Source organism: Lissotriton vulgaris, chromosome 5, assembly GCF_964263255.1.
Source record: "Lissotriton vulgaris chromosome 5, aLisVul1.2, whole genome shotgun sequence".
NCBI lineage: Eukaryota > Metazoa > Chordata > Amphibia > Caudata > Salamandridae > Lissotriton > Lissotriton vulgaris.
The window spans coordinates 1,506,617,105-1,506,630,737 of record NC_141693.1 but is presented as its reverse complement, the minus strand read 5'-3'; the positions used below and the strand labels follow the sequence as shown (position 1 = coordinate 1,506,630,737).

The window sequence follows — 13,633 nt, the reverse complement described above, 5'->3', positions numbered from 1 at the left end:
CGGGGTACAAAGCTCATAATATCACCCCCTGTACTTCTATACTGAGGTATAATTGTGTGTTATACTTAGTTTCATACTATTTCACACTATGCCAACTACAGTCTATGGTTATTAATAGTAAAATGCTGTTTTGTGAGTGTAGCACTGGTTATATGGCCTGCAATGCTAGTATGGTAAGGCAGCTGTATGGTTTCTCTATATCCCACGAGGGATCCAGGAAGCTCTGGTATACTGTGTGTTCGCCAGTTCATGTGCCAATCCTATTCCACCTAATGACATTGTTCAGTCCCCATCGATCAACTCCCTCCTGATAGATCCAGCGTGCCTCTTTTGTTGCCAGTCGTAGCTCCATATTGTACCTGTCTCCCACTACTTTTTCCAACACCACCCATTTTATGTTCTTATAATGGTGTTTCTGTTCCAAGAAATGTTGTACAAGCTTGGTTGACAGTTTCCCAGCTTTCAGGGTACTGAAGTGTTCCTGTATTCTAACTTTCACCTTCCGTGTGGTGAGACCAATATATTGGAGACCGCAAGGGCACGTAAGCCTGTAGATAACATTAGTGGTGTTACAATTACTGAATCTGTTGAGGTGCCAAGTCTTCCCATTTAACAATATCACACTTTTAGAGGGTTCTGTAAATTCGCATACCAAAGGGTGGGAGCTATAAGATACATTGAAATCCACACAGACCTGTTAAAAAAACAGCATCAGGTCATGCAGTTGTGTTGAACCAGTCGATTAAGGACACCTAGGGTGGATTTAAAGCTTTGCAGCCTTGGTATTCGTGGGTGCTGCCCTTTGAAAGTGCCGGCGGTGCGCTTTTGAATTGAAGTTTGGGCACCAACACTCATTTTATTTTAAATTAAGCACTGAATCTTTTTGTTTTTAATATGAAATCTGCCTGTAAATAGATTCCTTAACCTCTAAAATTCTACTTCCATCATTGTAATTGGAAGATTAAAAATATCTGTTTCTCAAAATGTTGACATTTTAAAATTAAGAAGATACTAAGCGACAGAGCGGATGTATAGGCTAAGGAAACTAATGTGGAAAGGAAATACTGGACATAGGTATGGATTTCTCTACTTAACAATTATTAGCACTTTAAAAATATTATGCCATGAGTAACTAAAAGCCAATATTTTCCTTCATATTGTCCTGAAACTGCTGGCTTCATATTTGCTTTAACTCTTCAATATTAATTTGCTGCAATCTGCTTCAAAGACTATAAATTCATCAGTTCCGATTCCAGCAACATTGTGTTTAAGAGTGCCTTGCTTTGTTCATACATATAGAATGATAGATTTTTGTTCATTATAACTGTGATGAAGCTACGGTGAAACACAGGGGAATCAATTTATAAGACTTCTGTTCTTAGGAGCAGGTTTTGTTCACTATAGCATATGTTTTCTCACATGGATAAGATATGTGTTTGAAAATTAATAGAAAATGTGTTCTCATTGTTAGTTTTAGGAGTACCAAACATAATTTCCATGACAAAATTGAACCCTAATTTTGTTCACTTACTGTATTCTCCTCTACAGGAAATTATTTTAGTTCTACATCTCCTATTCCAGCAACATGGCATTCAGGAGTGCCTCACTTTGTCATGGTTATAGAATGTCAGCATTCTAGTTGTTCAGTAGAACTTTGTCGTGAAACAGCCGCAGAGCACTTGGGAAATGGAAAGGTAGTTGTAAACTTATAGAAAATGTGTCCTCTATTTAGTTTCTGGTGCCCTTATCATAATTTCCCTGAGCAAAAGTTGGCCCTAACAGTATCTTACAAACACTTAGGATTTGCTAGCTGCAAGCAAGCAAAGTAATTTGCATTCTCTCACTAAGAGGAAAACAAGGTAAAATCTTAGTAACTCAGGATCTAAAAAGAATATCTGATGAGAAGTGGAGTTCTGGTTCATGAGAGAACGTGTCCTCGTATACGGTAGCTCTAAAGTATTTGTGATCAGGCTAGTGCTTGGACAACAGACACAGAGCAGTGACAAATAAGTAGCCTGTACTCATAGGCATTTTAATGCCATCACCTACCTTTACTAGGCTCTTAGGGGGCTTAGGCTGCTCATGACATTACTGGAGGTTGGGTGACTAGGGTCGTGCATGGGCAGAACAGTAAACCCAATTTTAAACCCAACCTTTTTAATGTCTCTTCCCTAGCACTGATCCATTGTCACTCACCAATTCCTATCTTTTCCTGCAGACTGCTGTGCACACTGCATCTTGGCCTGCCTCTTCTGCGAGTTCCTGATGCTGTGCAACATTGCCCTGGACTGCGCCACCTGCGGCTCCTGCAGCTCTGCCGAGTCCTGCTTCTGCTGCTGCGGCTGCGGAGAGTGTGCAGACTGCGAAGCGCCATGCGACATGGACTGTGGCATTGTGGACGCATGCTGTGAGTCTGCTGACTGCTTGGAAATCTGCATGGAATGCTGCGGTCTGTGTTTCTCTTCGTGAGTTGAGGATTTCACATCAAGACATGAATAGGGATGTCAACCCAAAATGTGAAATGAAGTCTTTGAGATGGGGGCGGCCCATGAACATCTAAAAGGATGTTTAACCTTCAAGACGCAAGCAGAGGTATGCTCCTCCTTCATGTAAAGATGACTGTCTCCCCTCACAACCCGAGGACCTGTGCACCCCCAGGTAAAAAACAAGGGGTCAAACACCATGAAGTCTCAAACATTCAAGTTCTGGTATGGGAATTACATGCAGGGATTACTATTCGCAAAACAACCCGAAAATTGATTAAAGAAAGATCATAAAGAAATTAGAATGCTTTAATGTGAGACATAAAGACTTTGGAAAACCCCACCCAGTACATATTAAGGAGAACAGCGTGATAACAAGAGACGTGCTCATATCTATCATTGCGCAGCTTCGCTTTGTCTATGTAGGAGCACAGCAGTGCTAAATGTGAAGATATAAGAGTGCTGCAGCACATGATGTCACAACAAAGAGCGATGCTGCACTGAACCAAAGACACAAGAGAGTGCCAAGTACAGATATAAAATAGCTGCGGCTGAAGAACAGAAGACATGACTACAGTAGCATGAGAAAGATATGAGAGGGCAGAAATGTTACAAGACATACCAGCAAGCAGCAAGAGACATGAGCCAGTGTGCTGCAGCTAATATTTTGGGACTGGAAAAGAGATTCAAGCGAGGCAGGGGATGTCAAAACTGGAAGAAAAGACAAACTTGAAATAGAGAGCAGAATATTCATCTCGGGTGACACAGGGTGAGCAGATTTTCTTTGAGGTAGACCTCTTGAGAGAACAACCTGTGGAGTCTTTGCTTCTCTGGGAACCCACAACATAAGGGCCCACGTTATGCAAAACGTTCTACCCAATGCCTTCTATAATAGAACATTCAAATGTAAGTATCCGATGGAGCTTGTAGGGAAATATGGGCCTGATGTACAAAGTGATCCAGAGGTCGCACTCCATGAATAATTGGGTTTGAGCCCGCTAAATCACTTTTTCCTATGTAATAACCTCATTTTGCAACCCCAAAACTTTTCAGAATCGCAGAATGAGTTAAGAAATCCATACAGAATAGCCATTTGTAAGGGGCATGTTAAGGGGGTTCCTTCTAAGTCGCGAGTTGGTGAGTTATCAGTGCTCTGTGACCATAATACCAATAGCTAGCCATGATCTGTTACACACTGCTGAGTAGGGCAGTAACTGATTAGCAAAGGGGAAGTAATCCATAAGAGACCTCTTCCCCTTTGGGAATCATGGTGGCAGCTTAGGGGCAGTAACCAGTGGTCAGAAGGACCACTGCCTGGTCTCACTGAAGTTTTACAAAATCAAAAACTTTTACCTTTTTACATTTTCCGTTTTGGAAAGCAATCTCAGGGATGGGGTCTGCTGTCCCCTGTAGGCTACCATCCCTATCCCTCAGGATCGCAAATTGGGATCTGCCTAATTAATATAAATTAGGGAGGTCTCAATTTGCGACTCCCTGTGATCTGGTAAATTGGTGAATAGATCTATTCATAGATCGGTTTGTAAAAATCAGACTGCATTTGCAAAAAGTCAGTGCACAATTTGCAACCACATTTTGTGTATGTAATCTTTGTACATCAGGTCCTATGTGTCAGTGAGAAGCACAACACCCTGTCTTCTCTCTCCATCGCCCAGAGCAAAGGAGCCCACTTGATGAAGGCTCTAGGTGGGACTGGTGTCCTCTGGAACATCTGTAGGGCCTTTATAACTGAACCGACTGACTATGCAAACTCATCGCTGCTACTGCTATGCCCCAGACTTTGAACTGTTGAAATAATATGTGTGATATATCTTGCACTAAGAACTCGCTATGCAACTCACTGCTTTACCAATGCCTTGTAAATGGCAAAACGGAACAGACTGATCCAAGTTTAGAACTTTGTCAAGGGACGAAGACTGGTGAATAAAATGAGTAATTAATGGATTAAGAAAGAATCTATGGCCGTGTGAAGACATATTTTGAAGATTCATGTAGTTGGCTTTCAAGACGCCCATTAAAAATATAGGTGAGGTCCATGCGTGAGTGCATCACTCACAAGATTTTTTTCCCAATGTATTATATTGATCATTGTCATCAAGGCTTATGGGATGGGCCTTACCTCTTACGCTGACAACACTCAATTGGTCTTGGCAGTAAACAACAATGGAGAAAGGGTTGCAGCTAATTTTCAGAAGGGCATGCTCGCCATCAGTAGCTGGATGGGCAGCAACTGCCTCAAATTAAACTCAGAAAAAACAGAGGTCATGATCTTTGGTAAACTATATCCATGCTGGTCCCAAACCTGGTGGTCCCACTCCATGGGCCCCCCACCAACTCCAGTTACCAAGGTCAGGAATCTGGGCGTTACATTTGACAATAAACTTAACTTTGTCTCTCATGCCAATTCAGTGGCATCCGCCTGATTCCACAAACTACGCATGATGAAAAAACTTCTGCCATTTCTTCCCCTCAACGCTGGAAAAACTTTAGTCAGCACTCTGGTTATGTCTTCCATAGACTACTGCAATGGACTGTTCACAAACGCCCAAAAGCGGGTTATCCAAAAGCTGCAAACGGTTCAGAACGCAGCAGCCAGAATTCTCTCAGGAACGCCCAAATTCAAACCTATTTCTCATGTTGTAAAGAATTACCACTGGCTGTCAGTAAAGAATCGGATAAAATTCAAAACACTTTGCATTGCCTTCAAAGCATCTCGCAACAATGGACCAGAATTTCTAACCAACCACCCAAAAATCCACACACCCAGTAGGACACTCCGTTCCTCAACTACCCTTCAGCTAATGTTGCCACGCACTAAAACAGCCTCCTGGGGTGATAGAAGGTTCGGGGTCACCACGGCTAAACTCTGGAATACGGTACCGCTGAAGATCGGGAAACAACCTTTACAACGCAACTTTTACAACGCACTACCATTACAACAAAACTTTTACAACGCAACATCCATTACAACACATGCATTTACAACACAACCATTACAACTCATGACACTACAACACACACCACTACAACGCATGCCATTACAACGCAGTCATTACAACGCATACCATTACAACGCATACCATTACAACACATAGTACCCTCTACACTATCCAACACTTACCCTACTGTTGCACCCCCTGGAGTTAGAATAGTAATTTTAACCCCTACACTATCCAACACTTACCCTACTGTTGCACCCCCTGGAGTTAGAATAATAATTTTTACCCCTACACTATCCAATACTTACCTTACATGCAATGTAATGTTATGCGTTGTAATGGTATGCATTGTAAATGTAGTATGCGTTGTAGTGGAATGCGTTGTAAAGGTAGTTTCAAAGAATTCGTTGTAATGGTATTCGTTGTAATGGTATGCGTTGTAATGGATTTGGCGGTGTAAAAAATGCGTTGTAAAGGTAGGCGTTGTAAAAGTATGCGTTGTAACGTCATACATCCCTGAAGATCAGATCCTATCAATCCCTGCTTGCATTTAGAATGTTAAAAACCTGGCTGTTCAATCAATAAACTCTCTATCAGAATCCACCCACTGCAGTCCGAAGCGACGAGACACCCCCGTGTATTTGTGCGCTCTACAAATTGCAAAAAAAAATAATAAATAAATAAATAAATAAATTGTGCTTTGATGCCTGAGGTCTCCAACAGGTCAATTATCCTTTTGACCCTAAGATCTAGAATGGGCCTTTCCCCGACAGTCCCTCAGACCTGGAGCTGGACACTTTCCTAGGGTCCCTTTCCCCAGAATGGGCCAATCCCATTAAGTCATCTAATACCTAAAGATGGTCATTCTTCTATGGTTTCTTAGCCGCAGAGCATATGGCACCCTGGGTCTCTAGCTGGTCACTGTCCTGTGGTCCCTTAGATCTACAACTAGTCATTGTCCTGTGGTGTCTTAGACCCAGATCTGGTCTTTAACTTATGGTCCCTTAGCCCCAGAGATGGTCATGGTCCTCAAGTTCTGCAAACCTGTTGCAAACCTGGAGTTGACTATTCGCCTTTATCTTCACAGATCAAGAGCTAGTCATTCTCCTACAGCCCCTTAGGTGTAGAACTGGTCATAGCCCTACATTGCCTTACTTCTGAACACAATTGGACCCGGAGCAGACTGAAAGGTGGATTAACTTAAAGAATGAACTTCCCTGGAGAGCCAACAATACATAGAACTGGGGCTGTCCTATCCTTGGATAATACAGGCGTGAGATACATGACTGTTGTTGCATACTCTAGAATGCCCTAGGAGGTAAGCAGGACATCCCTTGCTTCTGGAATAGCCTGGACCAAGCACTGTTTGCCTCTGCCTCTAGAACATTTGACAGCTGTTATTTGCTGCTGAGCTCTGACCTCTGGACTGACCATGTTTTCTGCTTTCATGGTGCGTTGGGTATAGAATGTTGCTAAAGTTCTCTGGTTTGGGAAGAAGAGTAGTGGCACCTTACAACACTGTATATAGGTCTAAATTAATGTGTTTTTTAACTGCCCTGCAGTGTCTGTTGCAGTGCCAACATGCTGACTGGCATACGACACAATGCAAATCACAAACGACATAACACAACGGACCTGCGTATTTTACCAAAAAATGTCTTACATTTGACAGTAAAATATTATCTAGCATTTGTACAGAATTCAGACAGAGCATTTATAGGCAGTAACACCAACTACATACCTAAAGAGCAGCCGTAAGGAAAGAACAAGCATTGGCAAAGCCCATAGGTCTTGCCTATGGGCGAGCCTTTGGCTTTATCAATTTATTTTAGCCATGTTGTACAGAAGCATGGCTGCTATGCAACGTGGCTGAAAGTTAGGGAAAAAGTACAATGATACAGCTAGCACTGATCGTGGGGGCCAGTGATCTGTTTTCTTAGTATAGGATAGTATCTGTTTTCACAAAAAGTTTCATTATCTTACACCCAGGTTGACATTCACAGTTTTGGCCCAGCATAAAGACAGCGCCAAAAAGGCTATGCAGAGCTGGGAGCACAGTGATGTTTCCATCTTTGTAGCATCTTGACACCTGTTGAAGTCATCTTTGGGTGCTTTTCCCTCTGTTAGGACAGGAGGGACAAGCAAGCAAAAGGTAGGAGTTGGATGGGGCAAGCAACAGAGGAAAGCAGACCAGACAAGCAACAATAAATGAGGAGGGTGGGGGGCAGGGCAAGCAACATTGCGGGTGGAAAGAGAGCAAAGGGCGCAAGTGAAAGGAAAATCAGTTCCTCTGAAAACAGCGAGCAGTGGAAGGATAATGTGCAGGGGAAGCTGTTCTTAGGCCATGCTCTAAGGTAGGGACAAACACACAAAGAAGAAGTGAAGACGATCCCTACTGACCAAAGAGAAGCAAGAAATGAGAGTGAAGATGTAAGCAATAAACAAAATGTCTGCAAGCGACAGCACATACGCTGCCTCAGTCGAGACCTCAAGTATAGAGTGTAGGGGAGTGTGGAGAGGGCTAACTGTCAAAGAGGCAAAGCTGCCCACCATACATACTGAAGGGCATAAAACAACCTACAGTGTACCAAAAACATTTTTGTCCGGTCCGAGGAGACACAGCCTTTACCTCGCAGTCTTTACCAGACAGGACTTTACCACAGAGTCTTTACCACACAGGTAAGTACCACAGCAGTATTTTTACCTTTACCACGCAGGTATGTATTTTTAAATAGCATACTTTTTATGTTATTTAAAATGAAAGGGATTTTAGGGTTAAGGGATGGGTAGCAGTAAAGGACGTTAAAGGTGACTTTATGGTTCAAGGGTGGACAGAGTTAAGGGGAGGGAAGGGTGATTTGAGGGTTCAAGGATGAGTAGAGGTAAAGGGAGGTGAGTGTGACTTGAGGGTTCAGGGTGGTTAACAGAAAAGGGAGGTGACGGTTCAGAGGGTTCGGAGGATGGGTATAGGTAAAGGGAGGAGAGGGTGACTTGAGGGTTCAGGGTGGTTAGCGGAAAAGGGAGGTGACGGTTCAGAGGGTTCGGAGGATGGGTATAGGTAAAGGGAGGAGAGGGTGACTTGAGGGTTCAAGGTTCGGTAGAGGGAGGCGAAGTTAGGGTGAGTTGATTGGATAGAATGATATGGTATGATATACGTATGAGCTGTTATTGTACTGTATGTTATGGTATGACCTGTTATTGTATATTATGGTGTAATATAGTATGATATGGTATAGACTACCATTGTATAGTATGGTTTGAAATGAGATGTTATTTGGTTGTATTGTATTGTATATTATTATGGTATGTTATTATATAATATGGTGTGGTATGGTCTGTTATTGTATTGTATAGTATAGTGCGGTATGTCATGGCCTGTTATTGTACGGTGTGGTATGTTATCAATGCATACACTCTATGAACTACTAACTGCACACATACATTTAGGCACGCGCCAAATTGGGTAGGAAGGTGGCATTACACAGAATGCGACAAAAACAAGGACGAGTAATAAACAAGTAATAAAGTTACATGCTGCGGCATGTAACTTTATTAAAATTGTGTTGTTACATGGCTCAGAAAAGACTGGCCGAAGCGAACTGGAAAATTAAGTCATGTAAAATCTGGAAAGCAAACAATGATCGAGGGGAGAGGCGGTCCCAAGACGAAAAAGCAAAAATGAAGAGGCCTAAAAGCAGCTGAAAGTGTGTAAAGAGAACATACAAACAAACAATGCAAACTCACAAATAAAAAGTACCACAATTCGAGTGCAAACAGCACAGTACTCAGTTCTTGGTCCATGCTCTAGGGAAGAAAAGAAAAACAATGACAAGTGAAGCCAACACGCGCAGACATGCAGAGTCAAGAGGGCTTTTGTAAAGTAATCCAGCAGTTTGATTGACAGTGCTTTTGCATGTGAGTTTTGGCCCTTTTGCAATTATTTAAGGTATTTTTTTGAGCTGCGAATTACATTTTCTGTAAATAATCTCAATGAGAGAGTATAACAGCAGCTGTAGCTTGAACTTTAGGGGCAGTAACCTAGGTAAGGGAAATTCACCTTAAGGATTCTGAGCATAGTCATGGACGATTCCAGCACAGATGGCTGTATGTCTGAATATCGTATACAGTAAAATTGTCTAACACAAATATTGTGTCCTAAGTACTGTTTACAAAAATACTGGATGTAGCTTTTCTACTATTAACTCCAATTGTGAGATGCTTTTGTTAGCAATATTTAGGACAAACTATTTATGTCAGATGATATTCTGAAAGTGATATTCTGGTACTACACCCTTCAGATTGTATATGGAGTTTCCAAATAAGGCTAGCGTCTAGTAAAATCCCATGACATTAATAGTCACCATTGAGGGGACACCAATTAAGAGGGAAATGTGTCTGCCTGTCAAGCATTTGAGTAATTATGTTGCTGGTGCTGTCAAGAAATCCATCCAGATGGTGTCCTGCAGATTGCATTGGGTCAGCAATAACCATCGATTAACCAAAATATCAGGGTTAGTGGAAGTGACATCCCATGTCTTTTGAGACCCGAAAATATCATAGGCATGCCCCTTTGTCTTAACTCTTATCACCTCTTATTTACTGTCATGGACATAGGAAAATGCCAAATGTGCCTTAAAGTCACCCAAAAGAATAAAGTTAGGGTGCCTGAGAAGAACAGTGACGAGAAGGTTCTGTTGCAAAAGAGGTGTACCATAGGGCGGATGTAGTAGATCAATAGAAAGGAGATTATCTACTTAGAGCATAGGATTTGTTTAACTAGGGGAGAATTACATTTAGATGCTAAAAAATGATGTAGGTGCAAGGCAAGCAGGGACACTTTATGCACAACTGCAGTTCTTCCAGCCATTTATTTAGGCCGATTATCTTGATGATTTTATAACCTGCTGATATTGAAATATGCAGGAAGGGGATGTGTCATCAATTTGTATTTCTGGGTATCTTGATGTTTTGCTATGCCATTTTGGGATACTGACCGACACGCTTGGCTTGTGTCGGACATGCTTGTGTTGGTATAATGGAAAGTAAAGATAGAGGTAAAGACGTAGTTAGTGGGGAAAGGTTGTTGGTGGGGTGAGAGATTGCAATGGCTAAATGATAGGCACTCCAAAGGCCATGTGGGTGATTTGTGGGGTAGAGACACTGCTTATGTTTATGACAGGGGTGTGAAAGTGGGTAGAGAGCCCAGGATATTCAGGGCTATAGTTGGAGCCTAGGAGCAGGGAAGAAGGTAGAGGGTATGAAGGGACCTAATCAATGAGGGTTTGATTGAGAAGAGAGTGTAAATAAAGTGAATAAATGGACGAATTGTTTTAGAGAAGAGATTACAAAAGCACGAGCAAGAGTTTGGGAAATAATAGCATGGGTAAGATTGCCATGAAAAGACAATAGCAATTTGACATGATTGGGTTAGTAGGCGGATGGGGGGGAGGTTTATGGAAGAGTTTGTGAAATCACAACTTATACTGAGCTTAGATCTATTGTCTAGGGTTAAGGATGGGGAAAGCGTTCAGAGTTGGGTAAAGGTGTGGATATCGATGCATCTCGAAGACGGAGAGGCCTTATGCGTGACTAACAGAGGTGCTTATAGGAATTTGGAAAGATGGAAGTCTGATAATCCAAGGTAAGGGACTGGCCGGTCCAGTGAAATTAGGATGTAGGTGAAGAAGCTGGTTGTGAGGCCTTGGACGTACTGTGAAAGTGCAGGTGTGCTACCTGGAGAGAGAAGGCCTAACGTTGTCGTTCTGTGCTTTGACAGTCATTAGGAGATATGAAGGGGGATTTGAGGGGCACAGAACTCAATGAGGAAGGAATCATGTGGTATGTGTGAGCAGTTTCCTCCCAAGAAACTGCCAAAGTCTGTAAAACGTTTGGAGACATTCCAGAAGAGGCCTGGGGTCAAGCCAAGGAAGAAATAAAAACTAGAATTTAAGAATTCCCCCCCAGAGCAGCCAAGGAGCCATTCAAAGGAGACGACGATTACCAGAGAATAAGAATCAATGTAATCCTCCCAGAAGCAACTAGGGTGCAGCCCACGGAGAGGCAAAAGTACATAACTTTGTAGAATGTGTTCAATTACATGGACCCAATTCTGAAGCGGAATGGGTGGAACCAAAGGAAAAAAGCAAGCAAGGTTGTATGTGATTCTGGATTAAAACGTACTTAAGATAAACTTCTGGGGGGGGATTCTTAAATTCTAGTTTTTATTTCTTCCTTGGCTTGACCCCAGGCCTCTTCTGGAATGTCTCCAAACGTTTTACAGACTTTGGCAGTTTCTTGGGAGGAAACTGCTCACACATACCACATGATTCCTTCCTCATTGAGTTCTGTGCCCCTCAAATCCCCCTTCATATCTCCTAATGACTGTCAAAGCACAGAACGACAACGTTAGGCCTTCTCTCTCCAGGTAGCACACCTGCACTTTCACAGTACGTCCAAGGCCTCACAACCAGCTTCTTCACCTACATCCTAATTTCACTGGACCGGCCAGTCCCTTACCTTGGATTATCAGACTTCCATCTTTCCAAATTCCTATAAGCACCTCTGTTAGTCACGCATAAGGCCTCTCCGTCTTCGAGATGCATCGATATCCACACCTTTACCCAACTCTGAACGCTTTCCCCATCCTTAACCCTAGACAATAGATCTAAGCTCAGTATAAGTTGTGATTTCACAAACTCTTCCATAAACCTCCCCCCCATCCGCCTACTAACCCAATCATGTCAAATTGCTATTGTCTTTTCATGGCAATCTTACCCATGCTATTATTTCCCAAACTCTTGCTCGTGCTTTTGTAATCTCTTCTCTAAAACAATTCGTCCATTTATTCACTTTATTTACACTCTCTTCTCAATCAAACCCTCATTGATTAGGTCCCTTCATACCCTCTACCTTCTTCCCTGCTCCTAGGCTCCAACTATAGCCCTGAATATCCTGGGCTCTCTACCCACTTTCACACCCCTGTCATAAACATAAGCAGTGTCTCTACCCCACAAATCACCCACATGGCCTTTGGAGTGCCTATCATTTAGCCATTGCAATCTCTCACCCCACCAACAACCTTTCCCCACTAACTACGTCTTTACCTCTATCTTTACTTTCCATTATACCAACACAAGCATGTCCGACACAAGCCAAGCGTGTCGGTCAGTATCCCAAAATGGCATAGCAAAACATCAAGATACCCAGAAATACAAATTGATGACACATCCCCTTCCTGCATATTTCAATATCAGCAGGTTATAAAATCATCAAGATAATCGGCCTAAATAAATGGCTGGAAGAACTGCAGTTGTGCATAAAGTGTCCCTGCTTGCCTTGCACCTACATCATTTTTTAGCATCTAAATGTAATTCTCCCCTAGTTAAACAAATCCTATGCTCTAAGTAGAAGCTGCTTTAATGCGTATGGAATGTGCTCTTGGTTTTCCTGGAAGAGGTTTGTTGTCTAGCTAGTAGCATCAAGAAATGCAAGAAACTATCTATCTAGCAATGGATTGTTTAGAAGAAGCCACACTGGTCCTGAGTGGGCGACAGACAATGAATAATTGATTCACTTTACAGATTAGTGGTAAATTTAAGTGTTTATTTCTGAAGGATCTCAGGAGCCATGCTCCCAAATTCAGTGAGTGTACGTTGGGGTGGAGAATCTGCCCTTGCATTCTGGACAGTAGGTTCTGTTTGCATGGCAAATTCTTTTGTGGGGCTTGATAGATTGGTGAAGAAGCTCTGGATCCATCATTGTCTTGCTATTCTGGGTCATTTCAGATCATTGTCATATCAGTGTGTCTCAGTTGTATTAACTATGTTGGTATCAGTGTGATTGGAGGAAAAGCGTAAAGAAATGTTCTGGCCAATTGATAAAAAGATCTTTTCCCAGAAACCTGGTTGCAACACATTCAAGGGGTAATTTGGGCATTTTGCATTTGTTTCTGTTGCAAAGAGGTCTATATGGGGGATGCCACAGTCATGGAAGAAATCTAACAAGACTTCTTATTCCAATTCCCATTCAGGTTTTTTTTAAACACCTGCTTAGTGAGCCATCTTGACAATTTTGCATTCCTTGCAGGTGAATCGACCGCCCTCTAGCTAGCAACCAATGCCAAATTGATTGGGATTCTAGAAATAAAATTCTGAATCTGGTGTCACCTTTTTTGCTGAGGTACTGCATTGTTTG

General features: G+C 42.3%; 1 protein-coding gene across 1 annotated transcript in view; it reads left to right on the top strand.

Moving 5' to 3' along the window:
• MDFI (MyoD family inhibitor) overlaps nucleotides 1-4,537 on the top strand; it is a 78,351-nt gene extending 73,814 nt beyond the window's left edge. Inside the window, exon 5 of the mRNA XM_086923536.1 lies at nucleotides 2,219-4,537. Within this exon, the coding sequence (XP_086779662.1) occupies nucleotides 2,219-2,469 (251 nt within the window). The 3' untranslated portion in view covers nucleotides 2,470-4,537. The remainder of the gene's footprint in view (nucleotides 1-2,218) is intronic.
• Nucleotides 4,538-13,633: the final 9,096 nt, after the last annotated feature.